General features: G+C 45.4%; 1 protein-coding gene across 5 annotated transcripts in view; it reads right to left on the bottom strand.

The window, feature by feature from the left end:
- Positions 1-27,500, bottom strand: part of LOC109886581 (uncharacterized) — a 50,807-nt gene that overhangs the window by 16,556 nt on the left and 6,751 nt on the right. For 3 of the 5 annotated variants that reach the window (XR_004207182.1, XM_031815802.1, XM_031815800.1), the window contains exons 3-7: positions 24,145-24,251; positions 16,037-18,671; positions 8,027-8,197; positions 7,114-7,280; positions 3,588-3,828 (exon numbers count right to left, since the gene is read on the bottom strand). Coding sequence is in view for 4 of the 5 variants with exons in the window: in XM_031815802.1 (XP_031671662.1) it covers positions 3,588-3,828; positions 7,114-7,280; positions 8,027-8,197; positions 16,037-18,671; positions 24,145-24,251 (3,321 nt within the window). In the remaining variant the exon portion in view is untranslated. The remainder of the gene's footprint in view (positions 1-3,587; positions 3,829-7,113; positions 7,281-8,026; positions 8,198-16,036; positions 18,672-24,144; positions 24,252-27,500) is intronic. The other 2 variants (XM_031815803.1, XM_031815801.1) reach the window with 1 other exon arrangement.

Here is a 27,500-nt window from a genome sequence, read left to right as displayed (position 1 = left end):
CTCCATGTGCCCAAGAACACCAAGGTAACCTGTGCAACTGGATCCTGGACTTCCTGACGGGCCGCTCCAAGGCAGTGAGACTAGGCAACACATCCACCATGCTGACCCTCAACACGGGGCCCCCCAGGGGTGCGTGCTTAGTCCCATCCTGTACTCCCACAACTGTGTAGCCACGCACGACTCACACACCAGAGATAGGCCTGATCACCGACCCATAAGTTTAATAAATTGCAACAATAAAATAACAAAACTCATATTTTCAGAATACTAAAATAATTGAAAAACAATAACTTGATCTGCAGCAATCGTTTGTAACTTACGCAGGGAGTTTGGAAGCACAAGCTGAGTTTAATAATAGACATAAAGAAAATCCAAAACAGGAGCAGCGTACTGAACGTACCTCAAAATCAATACTTCCTGATGACTGAGGCTACTGAGGGCTATATGAAGGGAGAGTAATCCGGGTGGTGACTGAGGCTACAGAGAGCTATATGAAGGGAGAGTAATCAGGGTGGTGACTGAGGCTACAGAGGGCTATATGAAGGGAGAGTAATCAGGGTGGTGACTGAGGCTTCAGAGGGCTATAATGAAGGGAGAGTAATCAGGGTGATGACTGAGGCTACAGAGGGCTATAATGAAGGGAGAGTAATCAGGGTGGTGACTGAGGCTTCAGAGGGCTATAATGAAGGGAGAGTAATCAGGGTGGTGACTGAGGCTTCAGAGGGCTATAATGAAGGGAGAGTAATCAGGGTGATGACTGAGGCTACAGAGGGCTATAATGAAGGGAGAGTAATCCGGGTGGTCACTGAGGCTACAGAGAGCTATATGAAGGGAGAGTAATCAGGGTGGTGACTGAGGCTGCAGAGGGCTATATGAAGGGAGAGTAATCAGGGTGGTGACTGAGGCTACAGAGGGCTATATGAAGGGAGAGTAATCAGGATGGTGACTGAGGCTACTGAGGGCTATATGAAGGGAGAGTAATCCGGGTGGTGACTGAGGCTACAGAGAGCTATATGAAGGGAGAGTAATCAGGGTGGTGACTGAGGCTACAGAGGGCTATAATGAAGGGAGAGTAATCAGGGTGATGACTGAGGCTACAGAGGGCTATAATGAAGGGAGAGTAATCAGGGTGATGACTGAGGCTACAGAGGGCTATATGAAGGGAGAGTAATCAGGGTGGTGACTGAGGCTACAGAGGGCTATATGAAGGGAGAGTAATCAGGGTGGTGACTGAGGCTACAGAGGGCTATATGAAGGGAGAGTAATCAGGGTGGTGACTGAGGCTACTGAGGGCTATATGAAGGGAGAGTAATCCGGGTGGTGACTGAGGCTACAGAGAGCTATATGAAGGGAGAGTAATCAGGGTGGTGACTGAGGCTACAGAGGGCTATATGAAGGGAGAGTAATCAGGGTGGTGACTGAGGCTACAGAGGGCTATAATGAAGGGAGAGTAATCAGGGTGATGACTGAGGCTACAGAGGGCTATAATGAAGGGAGAGTAATCAGGTCAGAGTCTTCTCTGTCAGAGAAGATGAATACTGCCTGCCAGAGAAGATGACTACTGCCTGTCAGAGAAGATGACTACTGCCTGCCAGAGAAGATGACTACTGCCTGCCAGAGAAGATGACTACTGCCTGTCAGAGAAGATGACTACTGCCTGCCAGAGAAGATGACTACTGCCTGTCAGAGAAGATGACTACTGCCTGCCAGAGAAGATGACTACTGCCTGCCAGAGAAGATGACTACTGCCTGTCAGAGAAGATGACTACTGCCTGTCAGAGAAGATGACTACTGCCTGCCAGAGAAGATGACTACTGCCTGTCAGAGAAGATGACTACTGCCTGTCAGAGAAGATGACTACTGCCTGCCAGAGAAGATGACTACTGCCTGTCAGAGAAGATGACTACTGCCTGTCAGAGAAGATGACTACTGCCTGCCAAAGAAGATGACTACTGCCTGTCAGAGAAGATGACTACTGCCTGTCAGAGAAGATGACTACTGCCTGCCAGAGAAGATGACTACTGCCTGTCAGAGAAGATGACTACTGCCTGTCAGAGAAGATGACTACTGCCTGCCAGAGAAGATGACTACTGCCTGCCAGAGAAGATGACTACTGCCTGTCAGAGAAGATGACTACTGCCTGTCAGAGAAGATGACTACTGCCTGCCAGAGAAGATGACTACTGCCTGTCAGAGAAGATGACTACTGCCTGTCAGAGAAGATGACTACTGCCTGTCAGAGAAGATGACTACTGCCTGCCAGAGAAGATGACTACTGCCTGTCAGAGAAGATGACTACTGCCTGTCAGAGAAGATGACAACTGCCTGTCAGAGAAGATGACTACTGCATGTCAGAGAAGATGACTACTGCCTGTCAGAGAAGATGACTACTGCCTGTCAGAGAAGATGACTACTGCCTGTCAGAGAAGATGAATACTGCCTGCCAGAGAAGATGACTATATTCACTATCACCTGGAAGAGATATGTTTTTCACTGCGGCAGGCAGTTACAGTTTTTCTTGCATTGATTTGCTTGAATGAGGTCATATCCTGCATTAATTATCATACAGGAAGAGTGTCTTTGTTTTGACAATAGGGCAATTCTCCAATGAATAATCCTTTATGACTCAATGCCATTATCATTGATCTGAGCCAATGGTGCAGTTTCACACTAGGACCAGCAGGGGGCAGTAAGCACTATGAAATCAGCATACTACCATTAAAGGGACAATCTACATTTCAAACCATAACAAAGGAACACCCCCGCCACTGTTTCGGTAAACAAATGAGGGATGGGGATTGAGACATGTAACCTCTCTCAAATTCATAGACAGACCTGTGGATGATGCAAGGACTGACCATCCATGATATCAACATTACAGTTTAACCATGTTTTGAGGCTGTACAGTGTTTGTTTACAATTACATTGTTTGCAAAGACAGGATTTTTTTTTTTTGAAACGTATATTTTTTGGTTCTGATGGGGTTTGACAGTTGAACTGAGCTCACGGGTATCTATAATTGATTTAAAAGTCAAAAAAATCGATTTAGCGAATACAAATTGCCCCTTTTAAAGATGATATTCAGCAGGGAAATCTCCGATAGAGACGCTGCATTGACAGATAAACAAACTCATTACGTCTGAAGGTCAGGGCTGTTTGTGACGCCAATCATTTTTTTCCCATGAATAGAGAGACATATATATGAAGAACAAAGAAAAACTGGAACAATATGAACAAACATGTGGGTAGATATCTTGTTTCCGTTGTATCATGTTATGGAGATATACAACGAGCCTGAGGGCCAAATTTGCAGACAGAAGAGAGCTCTGACTATGTGTGTGGCATACAGCCCACTGCAGCTGCACGGGAACAATGGGTGTCATAGTGAAAGAGATGGTGTGAGAGAGAGAGAGAGAGAGCGAGAGCGAGAGAGAGAGAGAGAGAGGGAGAGAGAGAGGGAGAGAGGGAGAGAGAGAGGGAGAGAGGGAGAGAGAGAGGGAGACAGAGAGAGAGAGGGAGGGAGGCAGAGACAGAGAGAGAGAGAGAGACAGAGAGAGAGAGAGAGAGAAAGAGTCAGTGGTACCATACCACTCAGACTGGTTCTGGTGCTGTGTCCTCTATGACAGAGAGAGAGAGAAACAGTCAGTGGAACAGTACCACTGAGAGGACTGGTTCTGGTGCTGTGTCCTCTATGGTGCATCAGCATCATCTCCTCTGGCTGGTGGTCAGAGTGCCTCTCCTCCCTCCTCTCTTCCGCCCGCCTCTCCATCTCTCTCAGTCTGCCCTGAGAGCGAATGATGAAGTGTGGTCTGGATCGCTCCAGAGCCTCCTGTATGTGGGCCAAAAGCAGAGATGTTTTAGTCATTTAGTAGACACTCTTATCTAAACTGACCTAATGTCAGTGCATTCAACTAACGTGATTACAACATCGATCTGCCCTGTGAGAGTGAGCTTCAGCAGGGGGCCGAGGACACTGCCCTGAGGTATGCCTGGAACTCCTGATGCTGGCACACTTCATGTGGAGGGAGGCTGGCTAGGAGCTGGTATTCTTCATGTGGAGGGAGGCTGGCTAGGAGCTAGCTAGGAGCTGGCTAGGAGCTGGTACTATTCATGTGGAGGGAAGCTGGCTAGGAGCTGGCTAGGAGCTAGCTAGGAGCTGGCTAGGAGCTGGCTAGGAGCTGGTATTCTTCATGAAGAGGGAGGATGGCTAGGAGCTGGCTAGGAGCTGGCTAGGAGATGGTACTCTTCATGTGGAGGGAGGCTGGCTGGGAGCTGGCTAGGAGCTGGTATTCTTCATGTGGAGGGAGGCTGGCTAGAAGCTGGCTAGGAGCTGGTATTCTTCATGTGGAGGGAGGCTGGCTAGGAGCTGGCTAGGAGCTGGTATTCTTCATGTAGAGGGAGGCTGGCTAGGAGCTGGTATTCTTCATGTGGAGGGAGGCTGGCTAGGAGCTGGTATTCTTCATGTGTAGGGAGGCTGGCTAGGAGCTGGCTAGGAGCTGGCTAGGTGCTGGCTAGGAGCTGGCTAGGAGCTGGTATTCTTCATGTGGAGGGAGGCAGGCTAGGAGCTAGCTAGGAGCTGGTATTCTTCATGTGGAGGGAGGCTGGCTAGGAGCTGGCTAGGAGCTGGCTAGGAGCTGGTATTCTTCATGTGGAGGGAGGCTGGCTAGGAGCTGATATTCTTCATGTGGAGGGAGGCTGGCTAGGTGCTGGCTAAGAGCTGGCTAGGAGCTGGTACTCTTCATGTGGAGGGAGGCTGGCTAGGAGCTGGTACTCTTCATGTGGAGGGAGGCTGGCTAGGAGTTGGTATTCTTCATGTGGAGGGAGGCTGGCTAGGAGCTGGTATTCTTCATGTGGAGGGAGGCTGGCTAGGTGCTGGCTAGGAGCTGGCTAGGAGCTGGTACTCTTCATGTGGAGGGAGGCTGGCTATGAGCTGGTACTCTTCATGTGGAGGGAGGCTGGCTAGGAGCTGGTGCTCTTCATGAGGAGGGAAGCTGGCTAGGAGCTGGTACTTTCATGTGGAGGGAGGCTGGCTAGGAGCTGGTATTCTTCATGTGGAGGGAGGCTGGCTAGGAGCTGGTATTCTTCATGTGGAGGGAGGCTGGTTAGGAGCTGGCTAGGTGCTGGCTAGGAGCTGGTATTCTTCATGTGGAGGGAGGCTGACTAGGAGCTGGTATTCTTCATGTGGAGGGAGGCTGGCTAGGAGCTGGCTAGGAGCTGGCTAGGAGCTGGTATTCTTCATGTGGAGGGAGGCTGGCTAGGAGCTGGCTAGGAGCTGGCTAGGAGCTGGTACTCTTCATGTGGAGGGAGGCTGGCTAGTAGATGGCTATGAGCTGGCTAGGAGCTGGCTAGGAGCTGGTATTCTTCATGTGGAGGGAGGCTGGCTAGGAGCTGGTATTCTTCATGTGGAGGGAGGCTGGCTAGGAGATGGCTATGAGCTGGCTAGGAGATGGCTAGGAGGTGGTATTCTTCACGTGGAGGGAGGCTGGCTAGGAGATGGCTATGAGCTGGCTAGGAGCTGGTACTCTTCATGTGGAGGGAGGCTGGCTAGGAGATGGCTATGAGCTGGCTAGGAGCTGGCTAGGAGCTGGTATTCTTCATGTGGAGGGAGGCTGGCTATGAGCTGGTACTCTTCATGTGGAGGGAGGCTGGCTAGGAGCTGGTGCTCTTCATAAGGAGGGAGGCTGGCTAGGAGCTGGTACTCTTCGTGTGGAGGGAGGCTGGCTAGGAGTTGGTATTCTTCATGTGGAAGGAGGCTAGCTAGGAGCTGGTATTCTTCATGTGGAGGGAGGCTGGCTAGGTGCTGGCTAGGAGCTGGCTAGGAGCTGGTACTCTTCATGTGGAGGGAGTCTGGCTATGAGCTGGTACTCTTCATGTGGAGGGAGGATGGCTAGGAGCTGGTGCTCTTCATGAGGATGGAGGCTGGCTAGGAGCTGGTACTCTTCATGTGGAGGGAGGCTGGCTAGGAGCTGTTATTCTTCATGTGGAGGGAGGCTGGCTAGGAGCTGGCTAGGAGCTGGCTAGGAGCTGGTATTCTTCATGTGGAGGGAGGCTGGCTAGGAGATGGCTAGGCGCTGGCTAGGAGCTGGTACTCTTCATGTGGAGGGAGCTGGCTAGGAGATTGCTATGAGCTGGCTAGGAGCTGGTATTCTTCATGTGGAGGGAGGCTGGCTAGGAGCTGGCTAGATGCTGGCTAGGAGCTGGTATTCTTCATGTGGAGGGAGGCTGGCTAGGAGCTGGTATTCTTCATGTGGAGGGAGGCTGGCTAGGAGCTGGTATTCTTCATGTGGAGGGAGCCTGGCTAGGAGCTGGCTAGGAGCTGGCTAGGAGCTTGTACTCTTCATGTTGAGGGAGGCTGGCTAGGAGATGGCTAGGAGCTGGCTAGGAGCTGGCTAGGAGCTGGTATTCTTCATGTGGAGGGAGGCTGGCTAGGAGCTGGTATTCTTCATGTGGAGGGAGGCTGGCTAGGAGATGGCTAGGCGCTGGCTAGGAGCTGGTACTCTTCATGTGGAGGGAGCTGGCTAGGAGATTGCTATGAGCTGGCTAGGAGCTGGCTAGGAGCTGGTATTCTTCATGTGGAGGGAGGCTGGCTAGGAGCTGGCTAGATGCTGGCTAGGAGCTGGTATTCTTCATGTGGAGGGAGGCTGGCTAGGAGCTGGTATTCTTCATGTGGAGGGAGGCTGGCTAGGAGCTGGTATTCTTCATGTGGAGGGAGCCTGGCTAGGAGCTGGCTAGGAGCTGGCTAGGAGCTGGTACTCTTCATGTTGAGGGAGGCTGGCTAGGAGATGGCTAGGAGCTGGCTAGGAGCTGGCTAGGAGCTGGTATTCTTCATGTGGAGGGAGGCTGGCTAGGAGCTGGTATTCTTCATGTGGAGGGAGGCTGGCTAGGCGCTGGCGCATGTTGTGTTACTATTGATTTCTCCCTTACAGAAATGTAGTGTGTGTTTTTTCGCCGCAGAGGAAAAATATAACAAGATACAGTCCCAGCATGCAACATCTCTGACTTGACTATGCTGAGAGATGAACAGGCCTGTTGTGAAAGCATTACGCCTGGAGCCCAAGACACGTCTTTCATCATCAAGTTTCATGAGTTCACTGCATCCAGAACTTCAACTTACCCTGGGTGATGGAATGTTGACTTTGCTTGTTTCCGGGTCAGAGTCAGAATTCAGGGGAATAAACCCAACATCAATCTGGGTTGTGTGATGTTTGGTTCTGGTGGTCTCACCAGGGTCTAGTCTGTTGTCATCAGTCCTGGGTCGCACACAACCACCAGCATCCTTCACTAGAAGTGAGTGAGTGAGTGAGTGAGTGAGTGAGTGAGTGAGTGAGTGAGTGAGTGAGTGAGTGAGTGAGTGAGAGAGAGAGAGACAGAGAGAGACAGAGAGAGAGAGAGAGAGAGAGAGAGAGAGAGAGAGAGAGAGAGAGAGAGAGAGAGAGAGAGAGAGAGAGCGAGAGAGAGAAAGAGAGAGAGAGAGAGAGAGAGAGAGAGAGAGAGAAGGGTAGAGAGAGAGAGAGAGAGAGAGAGAGAGAGAGAGAGAGAGAGAAGGGTAGAGAGAGAGAGAGAGAGAGAGAGAGAGAGAGAGAGAGAGAGAGAGAGAGAGAGAGAGAGAAGGGTAGAGAGAGAGAGAGAGAGAGAGAGAGAGAGAGAGAGAGAGAGAAAGAAAAGAGAGGGTGTGTTGATTGCTCGTTCTCTCTCAAACAAATTCAATAAACTTTATATAACAAATTATTTATCCTTCCAATAACTTTATTTTACCTTTCAATCAAAAATGGGATTTATAATCTGAACTCAAGACAATTGTCTGATTATAAAGACAATTTCAGGAACAATTAACTTGACACACACACAGAGAGAGAAACCTTAAAGCAAGACACATGTTGTTTCTCTTAATGCCTACTCAAAAGTTAGAACCCAGCAACATTACTGACATTTAACTGAAATTCTTTCAAGGATCGATATTTGTTACGAGCTAATCTCTGTGAAGGTCATTAACGTCTAGGCAAAAACTTTAAAAACAGCAACAATACCCAGTGCTTTTCCCCCCTCCGGTGTTGTGGGTGACCTTGAGTCCTGTGTAGAAAGGTCATGTGGTGTTGTCTTCCTCAGGCTCAGTTGTCTCTGGAGTTTGATATGAGCTATGACGGCGGCGGCGTTGAGGGCCAGGACAGCCTCAGGAGACTGCTGATGTGACTGGGGCTCTGAAACACAGGACGCCTTTGTTAGACAGCCTCAGGAGACTGCTGATGTGATTGGGGCTCTGAAACACAGGACGCCTTTGTTAGACAGTTAGCGACAAATCAATATGCTTATTTGGATGACTTTTAGAAAATAGTTGAAGTTGTGCCAACCAAGATCAATATACATACAATTAAATGAATGATGTATTTTCCTAAGTGACATAGAGAATGTATTACATGAGTAGGCCTGTAATTAATGATGTATTTTCCTAAGTGACATAGAGAATGTATTACATGAGTAGGCCAGTAATTAATGATGTATTTTCCTAAGTGACATAGAGAATGTATTACATGAGTAGGTCTGTAATTAATTATGTATTTTCCTAAGTGACATAGAGAATGTATTACATGAGTAGGCCTGTAATTAATGATGTATTTTCCTAAGTGACATAGAGAATGTATTACATGAGTAGGCCTGTCATTAATGGTGTATTTTCCTAAGTGACATAGAGAATGTATTACATGAGTAGGCCTGTCATTAATGATGTATTTTCCTAAGTGACATAGAGAATGTATTACATGAGTAGGCCTGTAATTAATGATGTATTTTCCTAAGTGACATAGATAATGTATTACATGAGTAGGCCTGTCATTAATGATGTATTTTCCTAAGTGACATAGAGAATGTATTTCATGAGTAGGCCTGTAATTAATGATGTATTTTCCTAAGTGACATAGATAATGTATTACATGAGTAGGCCTGTCATTAATGATGTATTTTCCTAAGTGACATAGATAATGTATTACATGAGTAGGCCTGTAATTAATGATGTATTTTACTAAGTGACATAGAGAATGTATTACATGAGTAGGCCTGTAATTAATGATGTATTTTCCTAAGTGACATAGAGAATGTATTACATGAGTAGGCCTGTAATTAATGATGTATTTTCCTAAATGACATAGAGAATGTATTACATGAGTAGGCCTGTAATTAATGATGTATTTCCCTAAGTGACATAGAGAATGTATTACATGAGTAGGTCTGTAATTAATGATGTATTTTCCTAAGTGACATAGAGAATGTATTACATGAGTAGGTCTGTAATTAATTATGTATTTTCCTAAGTGACATAGAGAATGTATTACATGAGTAGGCCTGTAGTCCTTGTTGGAATTAAATCCCCTTTGTGTGAAAAAACATTTAGAACACAACAATGACAAAATTACAGGATACAAGAGGCTAAAGTTTATTAAAAGTGTAACTCTGTGTTGTTGTATGTCTCAAACTGCTTTGCTTTATCTTGGCCAGGTCGCAGTTGTAAATGAGAACTTGTTCTCAACTAGCCTACCTGGTTGAATAAAGGTTAAATAAAAATAAATACAATTTTTTTCCTGCCAGTCCTGCTACAGGTATATTATACTCCATAACATTCCTCTCCTACTGGTGTCAGGTGGTATATTATACTCCATAACATTCCCCTCCTACTGGTGTCAGGTGGTATAGTATACTCCATAACATTCCCCTCCTATTGGTGTCAGGTGGTATATTATACTCCATAACATTCCTCTCCTACTGGTGTCAGGTGGTATATTATACTCCATAACATTCCTCTCCTACTGGTGTCAGGTGGTATATTATACTCCATAACATTCCTCTCCTACTGGTGTCAGGTGGTATATTATACCCCAAAAACATTCCTCTCCTACTGGTGTCAGGTGGTATATTATACTCCATAACATTCCTCTCCTACTGGTGTCAGGTGGTATATTAAACTCCATAACATTCCTCTCCTACTGGTGTCAGGTGGTATATTATACTCCATAACATTCCTCTCCTACTGGTGTCAGGTGGTATATTATACTCCATAACATTCTTCTCCTACTGGTGTCAGGTGGTATATTATACTCCATAACATTCCTCTCCTACTGGTGTCAGGTGGTATATTATACTCCATAACATTCCTCTCCTACTGGTGTCAGGTGGTATATTATACTCCATAACATTCCTCTCCTACTGGTGTCAGGTGGTACAGTACACCATAATTTGCAAATAAATTCATTAAAAATACATGTGATTTTCAGGATTTTTTTTCTCATTTTGTCTGTCATAGTTGACCTATGATGAAAATTACAGGCCTCTCTCATCTTTTTACGTGGGAGAACTTGCACAATTGGTGGCTGACTAAATACTTTTTTTGCCCCACTGTACCTATGCAACCAAACTACATCAAACATTTACTTTAAGCTGATGCGCCTCAGGCCTAGGTAATTAACGAATGACACTCGTAATGAGCCTGATTAAAAAATAATGAGAAAATTTCACACAGGGAAGCGTGAGAGCATGAAGAAGGGAATAGCTGCAGAGACAGCATGCAGAAAGCTCTCAGCGAGATCCACCGTTACTTATTGAAGTGACGGTCTCTCTTTCAGACATGCAATAGTACTACACCCTAGACTGCAGTACTGGAGGACACAATTACATGCTCAATATATGTATTCTTCTATTTCAAATACATAACAAACTCTATAAATGTATTGTGTTATTATAATATAGAATACTGTATAATACTGTGTTATTATAATATAGAATACTGTATAATTATAATATAGAATACTGTATAATACTGTGTTATTATAATATAGAATACTGTATAATACTGTGTTATTATAATATAGAATACTGTATAATTATAATATAGAATACTGTATAATACCGTGTTATTATAATATAGAATACTGTATAATACCGTGTTATTATAATATAGAATACTGTATAATACTGTGTTATTATAATATAGAATACTGTATTATACTGTGTTATTATAATATAGAATACTGCATTATACTGTGTTATTATAATATAGAATACTGTATAATACTGTGTTATTATAATATAGAATACTGTGTTATTATAATATAGAATACTGTATAATACCGTGTTATTATAATATAGAATACTGTATAATACTGTGTTATTATAATATAGAATACTGTATTATACTGTGTTATTATAATATAGAATACTGCATTATACTGTGTTATTATAATATAGAATACTGTATAATACTGTGTTATTATAATATAGAATACTGTATTATACTGTGTTATTATAATATAGAATACTGCATTATACTGTGTTATTATAATATAGAATACTGTATAATACTGTGTTATTATAATATAGAATACTGTATAATACTGTGTTATTATAATATAGAATACTGTATAATACTGTGTTATTGTAATATAGAATACTGTATAATTCTAATATAGAATACTGTATAATACTGTGTTATTATAATATAGAATACTGTATAATTATAATATAGAATACTGTATAATACTGTGTTATTATAATATAGAATACTGTATAATACTGTGTTATTATAATATAGAATACTGTATAATTATAATATAGAATACTGTATAATACTGTGTTATAATATAGAATACTGTATAATACTGTGTTATTGTAATATAGAATACTGTGTTATTATAATATAGAATACTGTATAATACTGTGTTATAATATAGAATACTGTATAATACTGTGTTATTATAATATAGAATACTGTATAATTAATGTGTTATTATAATATAGAATACTGTCTTATACTGTGTTATTACAATATAGAATACTGTATAATACTGTGTTATTATAATATAGAATACTGTATAATTAATTTGTTATTATAATATAGAATACTGTATAATACTGTGTTATTATAATATAGAATACTGTATTATACTGTGTTATTATAATATAGAATACTGTATAATACTGTGTTATTATAATATAGAATACTGTATTATACTGTGTTATTATAATATAGAATACTGTGTAATTATAATATAGAATACTGTATAATACTGTGTTATTATAATATAGAATACTGTATAATACTGTGTTATTATAATATAGAATACTGTATTATACTGTGTTATTATAATATAGAATACTGTGTAATTATAATATAGAATACTGTATAATACTGTGTTATTATAATATAGAATACTGTATAATACTGTGTTATTATAATATAGAATACTGTATAATTATAATATAGAATACTGTATAATAATGTGTTATTATAATATAGAATACTGTATAATACTGTGTTATTATAATATAGAATACTGTGTTATTATAATATAGAATACTGTATAATACTATGTTATTATAATATAGAATACTGTGTTATTATAATATAGAATACTGTATAATACTATGTTATTATAATATAGAATACTGTATATACTGTGTTACTATAATATAGAATACTGTATAATACTGTGTTATTATAATATAGAATACTGTATAATACTGTGTTATTATAATATAGAATACTGTATTATACTGTGTTATTATAATATAGAATACTGTATAATACTGTGTTATTATAATATAGAATACTGTATAATTATAATATAGAATACTGTATTATACTGTGTTATTAGAATATAGAATACTGTATAATGATATGGCTGTATTGTTAGGGAGTTGAAGCCAGACCAGGAGGCTGTGTGACAGTGTTATTGTAATATAGAATACTGTATAATGATATGGCTGTATTGTTAGGGAGTTGAAGCCAGACCAGGAGGCTGTGTGACAGTGTTATTATAATATAGAATACTGTATAATGATATGGCTGTATTGTTAGGGAGTTGAAGCCAGACCAGGAGGCTGTGTGACAGTGTTATTATAATATAGAATACTGTATAATGATATGGCTGTATTGTTAGGGAGTTGAAGCCAGACCAGGAGGCTGTGTGCTTTCAATCAGTTCCACTAAGTCTTCTATTATTTCTATCACATTAAGCAGTTCTTAATTCCCCTGGAATCCTCTCTCCCTCTCTGCCTTCTCTCCGCCTGTGAAAAAAGGACAGATATACAAAGGATGCGTGGGAAAATGAAAGAGAGATAGAGAGAGAGAGAGTGCGAGATAGAGAGCTAGAGAGAGAAAGAGAGCTAGAGAGAGCTAGAGAGAGTGCGAGATAGAGAGCTAGAGAGAGAGATAGAGAGTGAGAGATAGAGAGTGAGAGATAGAGAGAGAAAGAGAGCTAGAGAGAGAAAGAGAGCTAGAGAGAGAGAGAGATAGAGAGTGAGAGAGCTAGAAAGAGAGAAAAAGAGATCAAGAGAGCTAGAGAGAGAGAGAGAGAGAGACAGAGAGAGAGAGAGAGAGAGAGAGAGACAGAGGAGAGAGAGAGAGAGAGAGAGAGAGAGAGAGAAGAGAGAGAGAGAGAGAGAGACAAAGACAGAGACAGAGAGAGAGAGAGACAGAGAGAGAGAGATGACAGAGAGAGAGAGAGAGAGACAGAGAGAGAGAGAAGAGAGAGAGAGAGAGAGAGAAGAGATAAGAGAGAGAGAGAGAGATAGGAGAGAGAGAGAGAGAGAGACAGAGAGAGAGAGAGAGAGAGAGAGAGAGAGAGCGAGAGAAGGAGAGACAGAGAGAAGAGACAGAAGAATAGGGAGAGAGAAGAGAGAGACGAGACAAGAGTGAGAGAGAGAATAGAGAACAGAGAGCGAGAGAGAGAGAGAGACAGAAGAGAGAGAGCAGGAGAAGATCGAGACATGAGAGAGAGAAGAGAGAGAGATAGAGACAGAGAGCGACGAGGGAGATAGAGACAGAGAGAGAGAGGAGAGAAGAGAAGAGAGAGAGTAGAGAACAGAGAGAGGAGAGAGAGAGATAGAGACAGGAGAGCGAGAGAGAGAGATAGAGACAGAGAGCGAGAGAGAGAGAGAGGAGAGACCCAGAGAGAGAGAAGAAAGAGAGAGATAGAGACAAAGAGGAAGAGAGGAGATTAGAGACAGAAAGATAGAGAGAGAGAGAGAGAGAGAGAGAGAGAGAGAGAGAGAGAAAGATAGAGAGAGAGAGAGAGAGACAGAGAGAGAGAGAGAGAGAGAGAGAGATAGAGACAGAGAGAGAGAGAGATAGAGACAGAGAGCGAGAGAGAGAGAGAGAGACATAGAGAGAGAGATAGAGACAGAGAGAGAGAGAGATAGAGGACAGAGGAGAAGAGAGAGAGAGAGAGACATAGAGAGAGAGATAGAGACAGAGAGAGAGAGAGAGAGAGAGAGAGAGAGAGAGAGAGAGGAGCGGAGGAGAGAGAGAGAGAGATAGAGACAGAGAGCGAGCGAGAGAGAGAGAGAGAGACATAGAGAGCTAGAAAGGACCTCCTCTCTGCTTCAGGGTAACAGTGCTGTCTGAACCACCGCTGATGCAGATACCCTGCAGTGAGAGTTTCATTTAAACTGAGGAGATTCATCGCTGTATAATAATAAAATAAGGTTCCATCAAGGAAGAGGAGAAATCAAACCTGAGAGTGGTGAAGTGTGTATGACAAATAAACACCTTCTATAGCATCACATACACACACACACACACACACACACACACACACACAGGGTAAGACTGAGGAGAAATCAAACCTGAGAGTGGTGAAGTGTGTATGACAATAAACACCTTCTATAGCATCACATACACACAGAGACACACACACACACACACACACACAGGGTAAGACTGAGGAGAAATCAAACCTGAGAGTGGTGAAGTGTGTATGACAAATAAACACCTTCTATAGCATCACATACACACACACACACACACACACACACACACACACACACACACATATACACACAGAGACACAGAGACAAAACACACACATATACACACACACACACACACACACACACACACACACACACACAGAGACACACACACACACACACACACACACACACACACACACACACACACACACACATATACACACACACACACACACACACACACACACACACACACACACACACCACACACACACACACACACACAGGGTAAGACTGAGGAGAAATCAAACCTGAGAGTGGTGAAGTGTGTATGACAAATAAACACATTCTATAGCATCACATACACACAGAGACACACACACACACACACACACACACACACACACACAGAGACACACACACACACACACACACACACACACACACACACACACACACACACACACACACACACACACACACACACACACACACACACACACACACACACACACACACACAGAGACAAAACACACACACACACACACACACACACACACACACACACACACACACACACACACACACACACACACACACACACACACACACACACACACAGAGACAAAACACACACATATACACACACACACACACACACACACACACACACACACACACACACACACACACACACACACACACACACACACAGAGACAAAACACACACATATACACACACACACACACACACACACACACACACACACACACACACACACACACACACACACACACACAGAGACAAAACACACACACACACACACACACACACACACACACACACACACACACACAGAGACACACACACACACACACACACACACACACACACACACACACACACACACACACACACACACAGAGACACACACACACACACACACACACACACACACACACACACACACAGAGACAAAACACACACATATACACACACACACACACACACACAATATACTTAGACAATGCTCTAATACAGAGACTGGTACAGTCAGTCCAGAGGAGGCTGGTGGGAGGAGCTATAGGAGGACGGGCTCATTGTAATATCTGGAATGGAATTCATTGAACGCTCTCAACAACATCAAACCACATGACCCTGTTCCATTTATTACATCCCAGCCTTTACAATGAGCCTGTCCTCCTACAGCTCCTCTCACCAGCCTCCACTGAGTCAGTCAGAGTCATATGTAGTCATTTCCTATCAACAGCTCTGGGTACCGTGAGACAGTAACTCCTACCTTGGTGCTTGATGAGAGTGATAGCTGGAGGTTGTGGTTGGCTGCTCCTGGCATCTGCCTGGTGTGGATGTTGTGTTAGATCTCCTTCTCTCTCAGTCCCTATTCCCTCTGGTCTGGAGGACTCTGTCTCCAGGGGACACATCTCCCTGTGCCTGCCTGCTGGTCTGGAGGACTCTGTCTCTGGGGGGCACATCTCCCTGTCCCTGCCTGCTGGTCTGGAGGACTCTGTCTCTAGGGGACACATCTCCCTGTCCCTGCCTGCTGGTCTGGAGGACTCTGTCTCTGGGGGACACATCTCCCTGTCCCTGCCTGCTGGTCTGGAGGACTCTGACTCTGGGGGACACATCTCTCTCTCCGTCCCTATTCCCTCTGGTCTGGAGGACTCTGTCTCCAGGGGGCACATCTCCCTGTCCCTGCCTGCTGGTCTGGAGGACTCTGTCTCTGGGGGGCACATCTCCCTGTCCCTGCCTGCTGGTCTGGAGGACTCTGTCTCTGGGGGACACATCTCCCTGTCCCTGCCTGCTGGTCCAGCACTGATGGAAGAGCTAGAATATCCAGTATTTAATCTACTGTTGCTGGTAGCAGTGTCCTTGACCCAGTCCCTCACTGGGTCAATATTAGAATTCTGGGTCTGGTTAGGAAGTCCCATGCTCCAATGCCCGGGTCCAGCTTGTGTAACAGTAACAGTCTCTGGGCTCCAGTTCCCGGGTCCAGCTTGTGTAACAGTAACAGTCTCTGGGCTCCAGTTCCCGGGTCCAGCTTGTTTAACAGTCTCTGGGCTCCAGTGGCCAAATACATTAGCATAGCAGCTCGCTGGTCTCCTGGCTCTGTCCCGAGCCCGTCTCTCTTCGCCTACTCTCTCTACACCAACCTTCTCTATGGACGTCTCTGTGGAAGAGGGAGAAGAGGGGTTGATGAACAGCATCAGGGTAGACTTCTGTATTGGCTTCCCTCCACCTCTGCTTCCCTCTGGGTCCCTCAAAGCAACTGTAGTGGTTGAGGTGGACTTGTTTGGAGTCAGGAACAGAGCAGAGTTGGGCCTGTCTATCCTGTCCATAGATGATTCTAGAAGGTACTGGGAGGGAGGGGTGCTCTGGAGTGATTCCACAGAGTTCCTATTTGAATTCATGGCTCCTTGTTGCCACGGGGATTGTTGCCACGGGGATGTGTGTCCGTACACTCCCTCTGTGTAACTGTGTCTGTACTCTGACGGCCTACTGCTGCTTCTGTTCACACCTCTGGCATCCTGACCTGGGCTGTATCTCTCTCTGTGCTCGGTCACTTTTATGACGGTGGCTTTTCTCCTGTGAACCGCCGTGCCCTGATCATTTGGTTGGTCACCTGACACAGATGAAACAGGGCTCTGCCTTCCGTTCAGTCGGTTGACAGGTTCAGAGGTCATCCTTCTGTGCTCGGTCACTTTGATTATGGTGGCGGTGGACTTTCTCCTGAGGGTGACAGGGGTAGAGCTGGGGTCGTTGCCGGTGGGGTGGTGGTGATGGACCTGGTCCTGCTGGGTGACAGAGGTGCAGGTGGTGGAGAGTCTGGCCTGGTTTGTGTGGTAGCTCTGGGGACTGGGGGTTTTATAGCCTGGGACCCTGGCCTCGTCGCAGTGGTAGCTCTGGGGCCTGGGGGTTTTATATCCTGGGACTCTGGCCTCTTCGCAGTGGTAGCTCTGGGGACTGGGGGTTTTATAGCCTGGGACACTGGCCTCGTCGCAGTGGTAGCTCTGGGGCCTGGGGGTTTTATAGCCTGGGACACTGGCCTCGTCACAGTGGTAGCTCTGGGGCCTGGGGGCTTTATAGCCTGGGACCCTGGTCTCGTCAGAGTGGTAGCTCTGGGGTCTGGGGGCTTTATAGCCTGGGACCCTGGTCTCGTCAGAGTGGTAGCTCTGGGGTCTGGGGGCTCTAGATCCAGGGCTCAGAGGTCTAGACCCAGGGAGGCTTGTCATCCTGGAGATCTTCTTGGTGGCGATGGTAATGGAGGAGAAGGCTGGTGTAGTTGTCTTCAGGACGATGGTAGCACCTGTAGTGGTCCCAGGGGCCGGGGGTGATACTACCCCAGCAGGAGAAGTTTGTGGAAGACAACTTGTTCGTTTTTGTAGAGAGGTTGCTCTGTAAGGCTCTGAGCTGGTTCTGTAAGGAGTTAACTCAGCGTGTGAAGGTTTCTGTTGGACGCTGTTTGTCCTACATAGAGAGTTGTTGCTCCTGTACGGTGCACATTTGGTTCCAGAAGGGGATATCTCAGTGTGTGAAGGATTATTTTGGACTGTTGGCCTGATCGTCCAGGGAGAAGACGTTTGGAAGCTATTGGTCCTGTGTAGAGAAGATCTCCAGCAGGGTTCTGAGTCTGAGTCGTCCCCAGGTTGGATTCCAGGAGACTGTGAGCTGGTCCCATAGGGTGGAACCTCAGTGTGTGAAGGTTGTTGGTTGTTGCTGGTTGTCCTGTGTAGAGGGCTCTTCCTGGCAGGCTCTGAGGTAGTGTTAGCCCCGGGGAGGGAGTTGTTAGACTGGGTAGGAGTCCCACTACCACTGAGGTGTGATGATGTCCTGCTAGCCCAACTTCTCCTCTGATCCTGCCAACCTAAAGACCTGTTGTCCCTCTCCATTGGCACTGAGCTTTTCTTGCCTGAGACCTGTGGGAAAGGAGAAGCAGAAGCAGAAGGAGAAGAAGAAGAAGAAGGATAATAATGTAGATTGGGTGTCTTCAAAATGTGTTAGTTAAACCACTATCTGTTTCAGCTGTCTTCATAATGTGTTAGTTAAACCACTAGCTGTTTCAGCTGTCTTCATAATGTGTTAAACCACTATCTGTTTCAGCTGTCTTCATAATGTGTTAGTTAAACCACTATCTGTTTCAGCTGTCTTCATAATGTGTTAGTTAAACCACTATCTGTTTCAGCTGTCTTCATAATGTGTTAGTTAAACCACTAGTTGTTTCAGCTGTCTTCATAATGTGTTAGTTAAACCACTATCTGTTTCAGCTGACTTCATAATGTGTTAGTTAAACCACTATCTGTTTCAGCTGTCTTCATAATGTGTTAGTTAAACCACTATCTGTTTCAGCTGTCTTCATAATGTGTTAGTTAAACCACTAGCTGTTTCAGCTGTCTTCATAATGTGTTAAACCACTATCTGTTTCAGGTGTCTTCATAATGTGTTAGTTAAACCACTATCTGTTTCAGCTGTCTTCATAATGTGTTAGTTAAACCACTATCTGTTTCAGCTGTCTTCATAATGTGTTAGTTAAACCACTAGTTGTTTCAGCTGTCTTCATAATGTGTTAGTTAAACCACTATCTGTTTCAGCTGACTTCATAATGTGTTAGTTAAACCACTAGCTGTTTCAGCTGTCTTCATAATGTGTTAGTTAAACCACTATCTGTTTCAGCTGTCTTCATAATGTGTTAGTTAAACCACTATCTGTTTCAGCTGTCTTCATAATGTGTTAGTTAAACCACTAGCTGTTTCAGCTGTCTTCATAATGTGTTAAACCACTAGCTGTTTCAGCTGTCTTCATAATGTGTTAAACCACTATCTGTTTCAGCTGTCTTCATAATGTGTTAGTTAAACCACTAGTTGTTTCAGCTGTCATCATAATGTGTTAGTTAAACCACTATCTGTTTCAGCTGTCTTCATAATGTGTTAAACCACTATCTGTTTCAGGTGTCTTCATAATGTGTTAGTTAAACCACTAGTTGTTTCAGCTGTCCTCATAATGTGTTAAACCACTATCTGTTTCAGCTGTCTTCATAATGTGTTAAACCACTATCTGTTTCAGCTGTCTTCATAATGTGTTAGTTAAACCACTATCTGTTTCAGCTGTCTTCATAATGTGTTAGTTAAACCACTAGTTGTTTCAGCTGTCTTCATAATGTGTTAGTTAAACCACTAGTTGTTTCAGCTGTCTTCATAATGTGTTAGTTAAACCACTAGTTGTTTCAGCTGTCTTCATAATGTGTTAGTTAAACCACTAGTTGTTTCAGCTGTCTTCATAATGTGTTAGTTAAACCACTAGCTGTTTCAGCTGTCTTCATAATGTGTTAGTTAAACCACTAGTTGTTTCAGCTGTCTTCATAATGTGTTAAACCACTATCTGTTTCAGGTGTCTTCATAATGTGTTAGTTTATCACCATAATTATACAATTGTAATGTTGTACCAACAAAAATGTTGTTGTTGTTGTTCTTTATCCCCTTACACTGTGTATAAGACAGTAGTTTTGAAATAGTTAGTTAGATTACTTGTTGGTTATTACTGCATTGTCGGAACTAGAAGCACAAGCATTTCGCTACACTCGCATTAACATCTGCTAACCATGTGTATGTGACAAATACAATTTGATTTGATTTGATTTGATTTGATTTGTTGTGTTATTGTTGTGGTTGAGGTTGTGGGGTTGATGTTGTTGCTGTGGTTGTTGTTGTTGTGGTGGATGTTGTGGTTGTTGTTGTGGTGGTTGTTGTTGTTGCTGTTGCTGTGGTTGTTGTGGCTGTGGTTTTAGTGGTGGTTGTGGTTGTTATGGTTGTGGTTGTGGTTGTGGTTGTGGCTGTGGTTGTTGTGGTTGTTGTGGTGGTTGTGGTTGTTATGGTTGTGGTTGTGGCTGTGGTTGTGGTTGTTCTGGTTGCGGCTGTGGTTGTGGTTGTTGTGGTGGTTGTTATGGTTGTGGTTGTGGTTGTGGTTGTGGTTGTGGTTGTGGTTGTTGTGGTGGTTGTTATGGTTGTGGTTGTGGTTGTGGCTGTGGTTGTTGTGGTGGTTGTGGTTGTTATGGTTGTGGTTGTGGTTGTGGTTGTTGTGGTGGTTGTGGTTGTTATGGTTGTGGTTGTGACTGTGGTTGTTGTGGTGGTTGTGGTTGTTATGGTTGTGGTTGTGGCTGTGGTTGTTGTGGTGGTTGTGGTTGTTATGGTTGTGGTTGTGGTTGTTGTTGTGGATGTTGTTGTTGTTGTGGATGTTGTTGTTGTTGTTGATGTGGTTGTTGTTGTTGTTATTGTGGTTGTTGTTGTTGTGGTTGTTGTTGTGGTAATTGTTGTTGTTATGGTTGCAGTTGTTGTTGTTGTTGAAAGCTGCCTTTCAGTGGTAACTTAAGCTTGCTGTTTGTGCTGCTATCATATGACAGCCTCTCCCCTTGCCCAACAATGGCTGATTGGTTTCTCTTGTCTTACTAACTTGGGGCATTTCATGCGGCACAATAACTGTGTGTATCTGTGGCTCTCTGTTTGTGTCAGTGGTTAGTACTTAATGCCCTCTGCTTCTTTGGCTGTCATATGACTGCCTCTCCCCATTCGTAACAACAGCCCCAGCAGCAACCAGAGCCAGCAGACAGCAAGCAGAGCCAGCAGACAGTAAGCAGAGCCAGCAGATAGGAACCAGAGCCAGCAGACAGAAAACAGAGCCAGCACAGAGCGAACAGAGCCAGCAGCAGGTAACCAGAGCCAACAGACACCAAGCAGAGCCAGCAGACACCAAGCAGAGCCAACAGACACCAAGCAGAGCCAACAGACACCAAGCAGAGCCAGCAGCAGGTAACCAGAGCCAACAGACACCAAGCAGAGCCAGCAGACACCAAGCAGAGCCAGCAGACACCAAGCAGAGCCAACAGACACCAAGCAGAGCCAGCACACAGCAAGCAGAGCCAACAGACACCAAGCAGAGCCAACAGACACCAAGCAGAGCCAGCAGCAGGTAACCAGAGCCAACAGACACCAAGCAGAGCCAGCAGACACCAAGCAGAGCCAGCAGACACCAAGCAGAGCCAACAGACACCAAGCAGAGCCAGCACACAGCAAGCAGAGCCAACTGACACCAAGCAGAGCCAGCACACAGCAAGCAGAGCCAACAGACACCAAGCAGAGCCAACAGACACCAAACAGAGCCAGCAGACACAAAGCAGAGCCAGCAGACAGCAAGCAGAGCCAACAGACACCAAGCAGAGCCAGCAGACACAAAGCAGAGCCAGCAGACAGCAAGCAGAGCCAGCAGACACAAAGCAGAGCCAGCAGACAGCAAGCAGAGCCAACAGACACCAAACAGAGCCAACAGACACCAAACAGAGCCAACAGACACCAAACAGAGCCAACAGACACCAAACAGAGCCAACAGACACCAAACAGAGCCAACAGACACCAAACAGAGCCAACAGACACCAAGCAGAGCCAGCAGGCACCAAGCAGAGCCAACAGACACCAAGCAGAGCCAGCAGAGCTAAAAGCCTATCCCCCCTTCAGATGTAACAATGAGCTACTCTCTATCTGGAACACAACTGTTGAAGCCGAGGATCTTCAGAAACAAATCCAGGCCTGAGCACTAAGAAAACGGTCCTGCGATCCAGACAGATGGAGTCAGAGGGTGTTGGTCATGTGGTGTACTGAGGCCCTGCGATAGCATCCTGTCTATGATACCTCTTTAAAGAGTATCTGTATTAATCCTACAGCACAGCCTTTACACAAACTACACCCTGGGGTGGTCTAGTGGTTACTGGCGCTGCCTTCAGAACAGATACATGCCAGGTTTGAATCCCAACCCACACCCTTCTAATGCGTCCTCTCTACCTTCATTTCCTGTCTCTCTACAGCACAGCCTTTACACAAACTACAGCCTGGTGTTGAGTACTGGGGGAAGGAGCCTGGTGTTGAAACTGGGGGAAGGAGGCTGGTCAGTTACCTGGTGTTGAGTACTGGGGGAAGGAGCCTGGTGTTGAGTATTGGGAGACAGAGCCTGGTGTTGAGTACCGGGAGACGGAGCCTGGTGTTGAGTACTGGGGGAAGGAGCCTGGTGTACAAATCTGTCGTTCTGCCCCTGAACAGGCAGTTAACCCACTGTTCCCAGGCCGTCATTGAAAATAAGAATTTGTTCTTAACTGACTTGCCTAGTTAAATAAAGGTAAAATAAAATAAAAAAGTGTTGAGTACTGGGAGAAGGAGCCTGGTCAGTTACCTGGTGTTGAGTACTGGGAGAAGGAGCCTGGTCAGTTACCTGGTGTTGAGTACTGGGAGAAGGAGCCTGGTCAGTTACCTGGTGTTGAGTACTGGGGGAAGGAGCCTGGTGTTGAGTACTGGGAGAAGGAGCCTGGTCAGTTACCTGGTGTTGAGTACTGGGAGAAGGAGCCTGGTCAGTTACCTGGTGTTGACTACTGGGAGATGGAGCCTGGTCAGTTACCTGGTGTTGAGTACTGGGAGATGGAGCCTGGTCAGTTACCTGGTGTTGAGTACTGGGGGAAGGAGCCTGGTCAGTTACCTGGTGTTGAGTACTGGGAGAAGGAGCCTGGTCAGTTACCTGGTGTTGAGTACTGGGGGAAGGAGACTGGTCAGTTACCTGGTGTTGAGTACTAGGAGAAGGAGCCTGGTCAGTTACCTGGTGTTGAGTACTGGGGGAAGGAGCCTGGTGTTGAGTACTGGGGGAAGGAGCCTGGTGTTGAGTACTGGGGGAAGGAGCCTGGTGTTGAGTACTGGGAGAAGGAGCCTGGTCAGTTACCTGGTGTTGAGTACTGGGGGAAGGAGCCTGGTCAGTTACCTGGTGTTGAGTACTGGGGGAAGGAGCCTGGTGTTGAGTACTGGGAGAAGGAGCCTGGTCAGTTACCTGGTGTTGAGTACTGGGAGAAGGAGCCTGGTCAGTTACCTGGTGTTGACTACTGGGAGATGGAGCCTGGTCAGTTACCTGGTGTTGAGTACTGGGAGATGGAGCCTGGTCAGTTACCTGGTGTTGAGTACTGGGGGAAGGAGCCTGGTCAGTTACCTGGTGTTGAGTACTGGGAGAAGGAGCCTGGTCAGTTACCTGGTGTTGAGTACTGGGGGAAGGAGACTGGTCAGTTACCTGGTGTTGAGTACTAGGAGAAGGAGCCTGGTCAGTTACCTGGTGTTGAGTACTGGGGGAAGGAGCCTGGTGTTGAGTACTGGGGGAAGGAGCCTGGTGTTGAGTACTGGGGGAAGGAGCCTGGTGTTGAGTACTGGGAGAAGGAGCCTGGTCAGTTACCTGGTGTTGAGTACTGGGGGAAGGAGCCTGGTCAGTTACCTGGTGTTGAGTACTGGGGGAAGGAGCCTGGTGTTGAGTACTGGGAGAAGGAGCCTGGTCAGTTACCTGGTGTTGAGTACTGGGGGAAGGAGCCTGGTCAGTTACCTGGTGTTGAGTCCTGGGGGAAGGAGCCTGGTCAGGAAGCCACCTCGTTCTGAGCCCCACAGTGTTAATGCTGGGTTGACTCCACTCCACCTTCTCCACCTCTCCCTCTGTATGTCAAGAAACAATAATAAACAACAATAACAACTTAATCAGAAGGTTGCGTGTTTATATCACGTCGGGGTCATGTCATTTTAGGGGCGGCAGGTAGCCTAGTGGTTAGAGGGGGCAGGTAGCCTAGTGGTTAGAGGGGGCAGGTAGCCTAGTGGTTAGAGAGGCAGGTAGCCTAGTGGTTAGAGGGGGCAGGTAGCCTAGTGGTTAGAGGGGGCAGGTAGCCTAGTGGTTAGAGGGGGCAGGTAGCCTAGTGGTTAGAGGGGGCAGGTAGCCTAGTGGTTAGAGGGGGCAGGTAGCCTAGTGGTTAGAGGGGGCAGGTAGCCTAGTGGTTAGAGGGGGCGGGTAGCCTAGTGGTTAGAGGAGGAAGGTAGCCTAGTGGTTAGAGGGGGCAGGTAGCCTAGTGGTTAGAGGGGGCGGGTAGCCTAGTGGTTAGAGGGGGCAGGTAGCCTAGTGGTTAGAGGGGGCGGGTAGCCTAGTGGTTAGAGGAGGAAGGTAGCCTAGTGGTTAGAGGGGGCAGGTAGCCTAGTGGTTAGAGGGGGCGGGTAGCCTAGTGGTTAGAGGGGGCAGGTAGCCTAGTGGTTAGAGCGTTGGACTAGTATTGAATTGGACTAGTATTGGATTGAATTCCCTTGCCGATACGGGTAAAGTTTGTTATTCTGCCCCTGAACAGGCAGTTAACCCACTGTTCCCCAGTAGGCTGTCATTGTAAATAAGAATTTGTTCTTAACCGACTTGCCTAGTTAAATAAAGGTTCAATAAACATTTTTTTTTAATACCTTGTGTCACTGTGACTCATAAACACACCTTGACATTCCTCTGCTGACATCATTATTAAAGGATGTTGACGCTTGTAGAACGATGAGGTTAATCGTTCACCACCACCACCACCCTCTTCAGTGTCGAGTCATGAGAACATGGTTTCACACTCCCTGACTGGCTGGATCTCAACTTACTGATGCTGTTACCACGGTGATAGGACGGTTAGGAGGTCAGTATAACAGGAAAACACACCAACCAAAAAAATGGTTGTCACTAGTAACTACCGATGATGTACACTATAAACCCTGGGATTGCTGATGCTATGTATTGGCCAATGAGAGGCTTGGAAGCCACCTGTCGGCCATATTGGAGCTCCTCAGAAGAACCTTCCCTTCATCGGAATGAATGGAATTCTACAGTATTTCATTTAAATGTTTAAAGGACAAAATTACATGTATTTTTTTTAAAGTTATATATTTTAATATATTATTTGATTTAGAATGTTTATGTTTCGCTCACATGGTATAATTTAAAAGTATATATTAAAACCCCCTAAAAGTGTAAGCCTGGGGAGGGGGCGGTAAATGTTGAATTTGGCCTTCATCTACCGTAGCCCATAGAAACACATTGAATAACACATTCATCAATGACCAAAAAAAGACAGTGAAAATATAAATCACCCAGGAACAAGGTTTTGAAGTGTCTGTGCAAAATTTAGGAGATAAAAGGAAATAATATTTATATATTTGGACATATTTACCCCTCAGTTTTTTTGTTGGCACAAAACTACCTCCATACTTCATTAATTTTTGTTTAAAACCGGTACCAGATTACTTTCAGATGAGGCCCGTGTTTAAACCGGTACCAGATTACCAGATTACCAGATTACCTTCAGACGAGACCCGTGTTTAAACCGGTACCAGATTACCTTCAGATGAGGCCCGTGTTTAAACCGGTACCAGATTACATTCAGACGAGGCCCGTGTTTAAACCGGTACCAGATTACCTTCAGACGAGACCCGTGTTTAAACCGCGACCAGATTACCTTCAGACGAGGCCCGTGTTTAAACCGCGACCAGATTACCTTCAGACGAGGCCCGTGTTTAAACCGCGACCAGATTACCTTCAGACGAGACCCGTGTTTAAACCGGTACCAGATTACCTTCAGACGAGACCCGTGTTTAAAACCGGTACCAGTTACCTTCAGACGAGTCCCGTGTTTAAACCGGGACCAGATTACCAGATTACCAGATTACCTTCAGACGAGACCCGTGTTTAAACCGGTACCAGATTACCTTCAGACGAGACCCGTGTTTAAACCGGTACCAGATGACCTTCAGACGAGACCCGTGTTTAAACCGGTACCAGATGACCTTCAGACGAGACCCGTGTTTAAACCGCGACCAGATTACCTTCAGACGAGGCCCGTGTTTAAACAGCGACCAGATTACCTTCAGACGAGGCCCGTGTTTAAACCGGTACTAGATTACCTTCAGACGAGACCCGTGTTTAAACTGGTACCAGATTACCTTCAGACGAGACCCGTGTTTAAACTGGTACCAGATTACCTTCAGACGAGACCCGTGTTTAAACCGGTACTAGATTACCTTCAGACGAGACCCGTGTTTAAACTGGTACCAGATTACCTTCAGACGAGACCCGTGTTTAAACCGGTACCAGATTACCTTCAGACGAGACCCGTGTTTAAACCGGTACTAGATTACCTTCAGACGAGACCCGTGTTTAAACTGGTACCAGATTACCTTCAGACGAGACCCGTGTTTAAACCGGTACCAGATTACCTTCAGACGAGACCCGTGTTTAAACCGGTACCAGATTACCTTCAGACGAGACCCGTGTTTAAACCGGTACCAGATTACCTTCAGATGAGGCCCGTGTTTAAACCGGGACCAGATTACCTTCAGACGAGGCCCGTTTTTAAACAGGTACCAGATTACCTTCAGACGAGACCCGTGTTTAAATCGCGACCAGATTACCTTCAGACGAGGCCCGTGTTTAAACCGCGACCAGATTACCTTCAGACGAGGCCCGTGTTTAAACCGGTACCAGATTACCTTCAGACGAGACCTGTGTTTAAACCGGTACCAGATTACCTTCAAACGAGACCCGTGTTTAAACCGGTACCAGATTACCTTCAAACGAGACCCGTGTTTAAACCGGTACCAGATTACCTTCAGACGAGACCCGTGTTTAAACCGGTACCAGATTACCTTCAGACGAGACCCGTGTTTAAACCGGTACCAGTTACCTTCAGACGAGTCCCGTGTTTAAACCGGGACCAGATTACCAGATTACCAGATTACCTTCAGACGAGACCCGTGTTTAAACCGGTACCAGATTACCTTCAGATGAGGCCCGTGTTTAAACCGGTACCAGATTACATTCAGACGAGGCCCGTGTTTAAAACCGGTACCAGATTACCTTCAGACGAGGCCCGTGTTTAAACCGGTACCAGATTACATTCA

This window comes from Oncorhynchus kisutch, unplaced genomic scaffold, assembly GCF_002021735.2.
Source record: "Oncorhynchus kisutch isolate 150728-3 unplaced genomic scaffold, Okis_V2 scaffold634, whole genome shotgun sequence".
In the NCBI taxonomy this organism is placed as follows: domain Eukaryota; kingdom Metazoa; phylum Chordata; class Actinopteri; order Salmoniformes; family Salmonidae; genus Oncorhynchus; species Oncorhynchus kisutch.
Note: the sequence above shows the minus strand (reverse complement) of the source record. Positions and strands in the feature narration are given on the sequence as shown.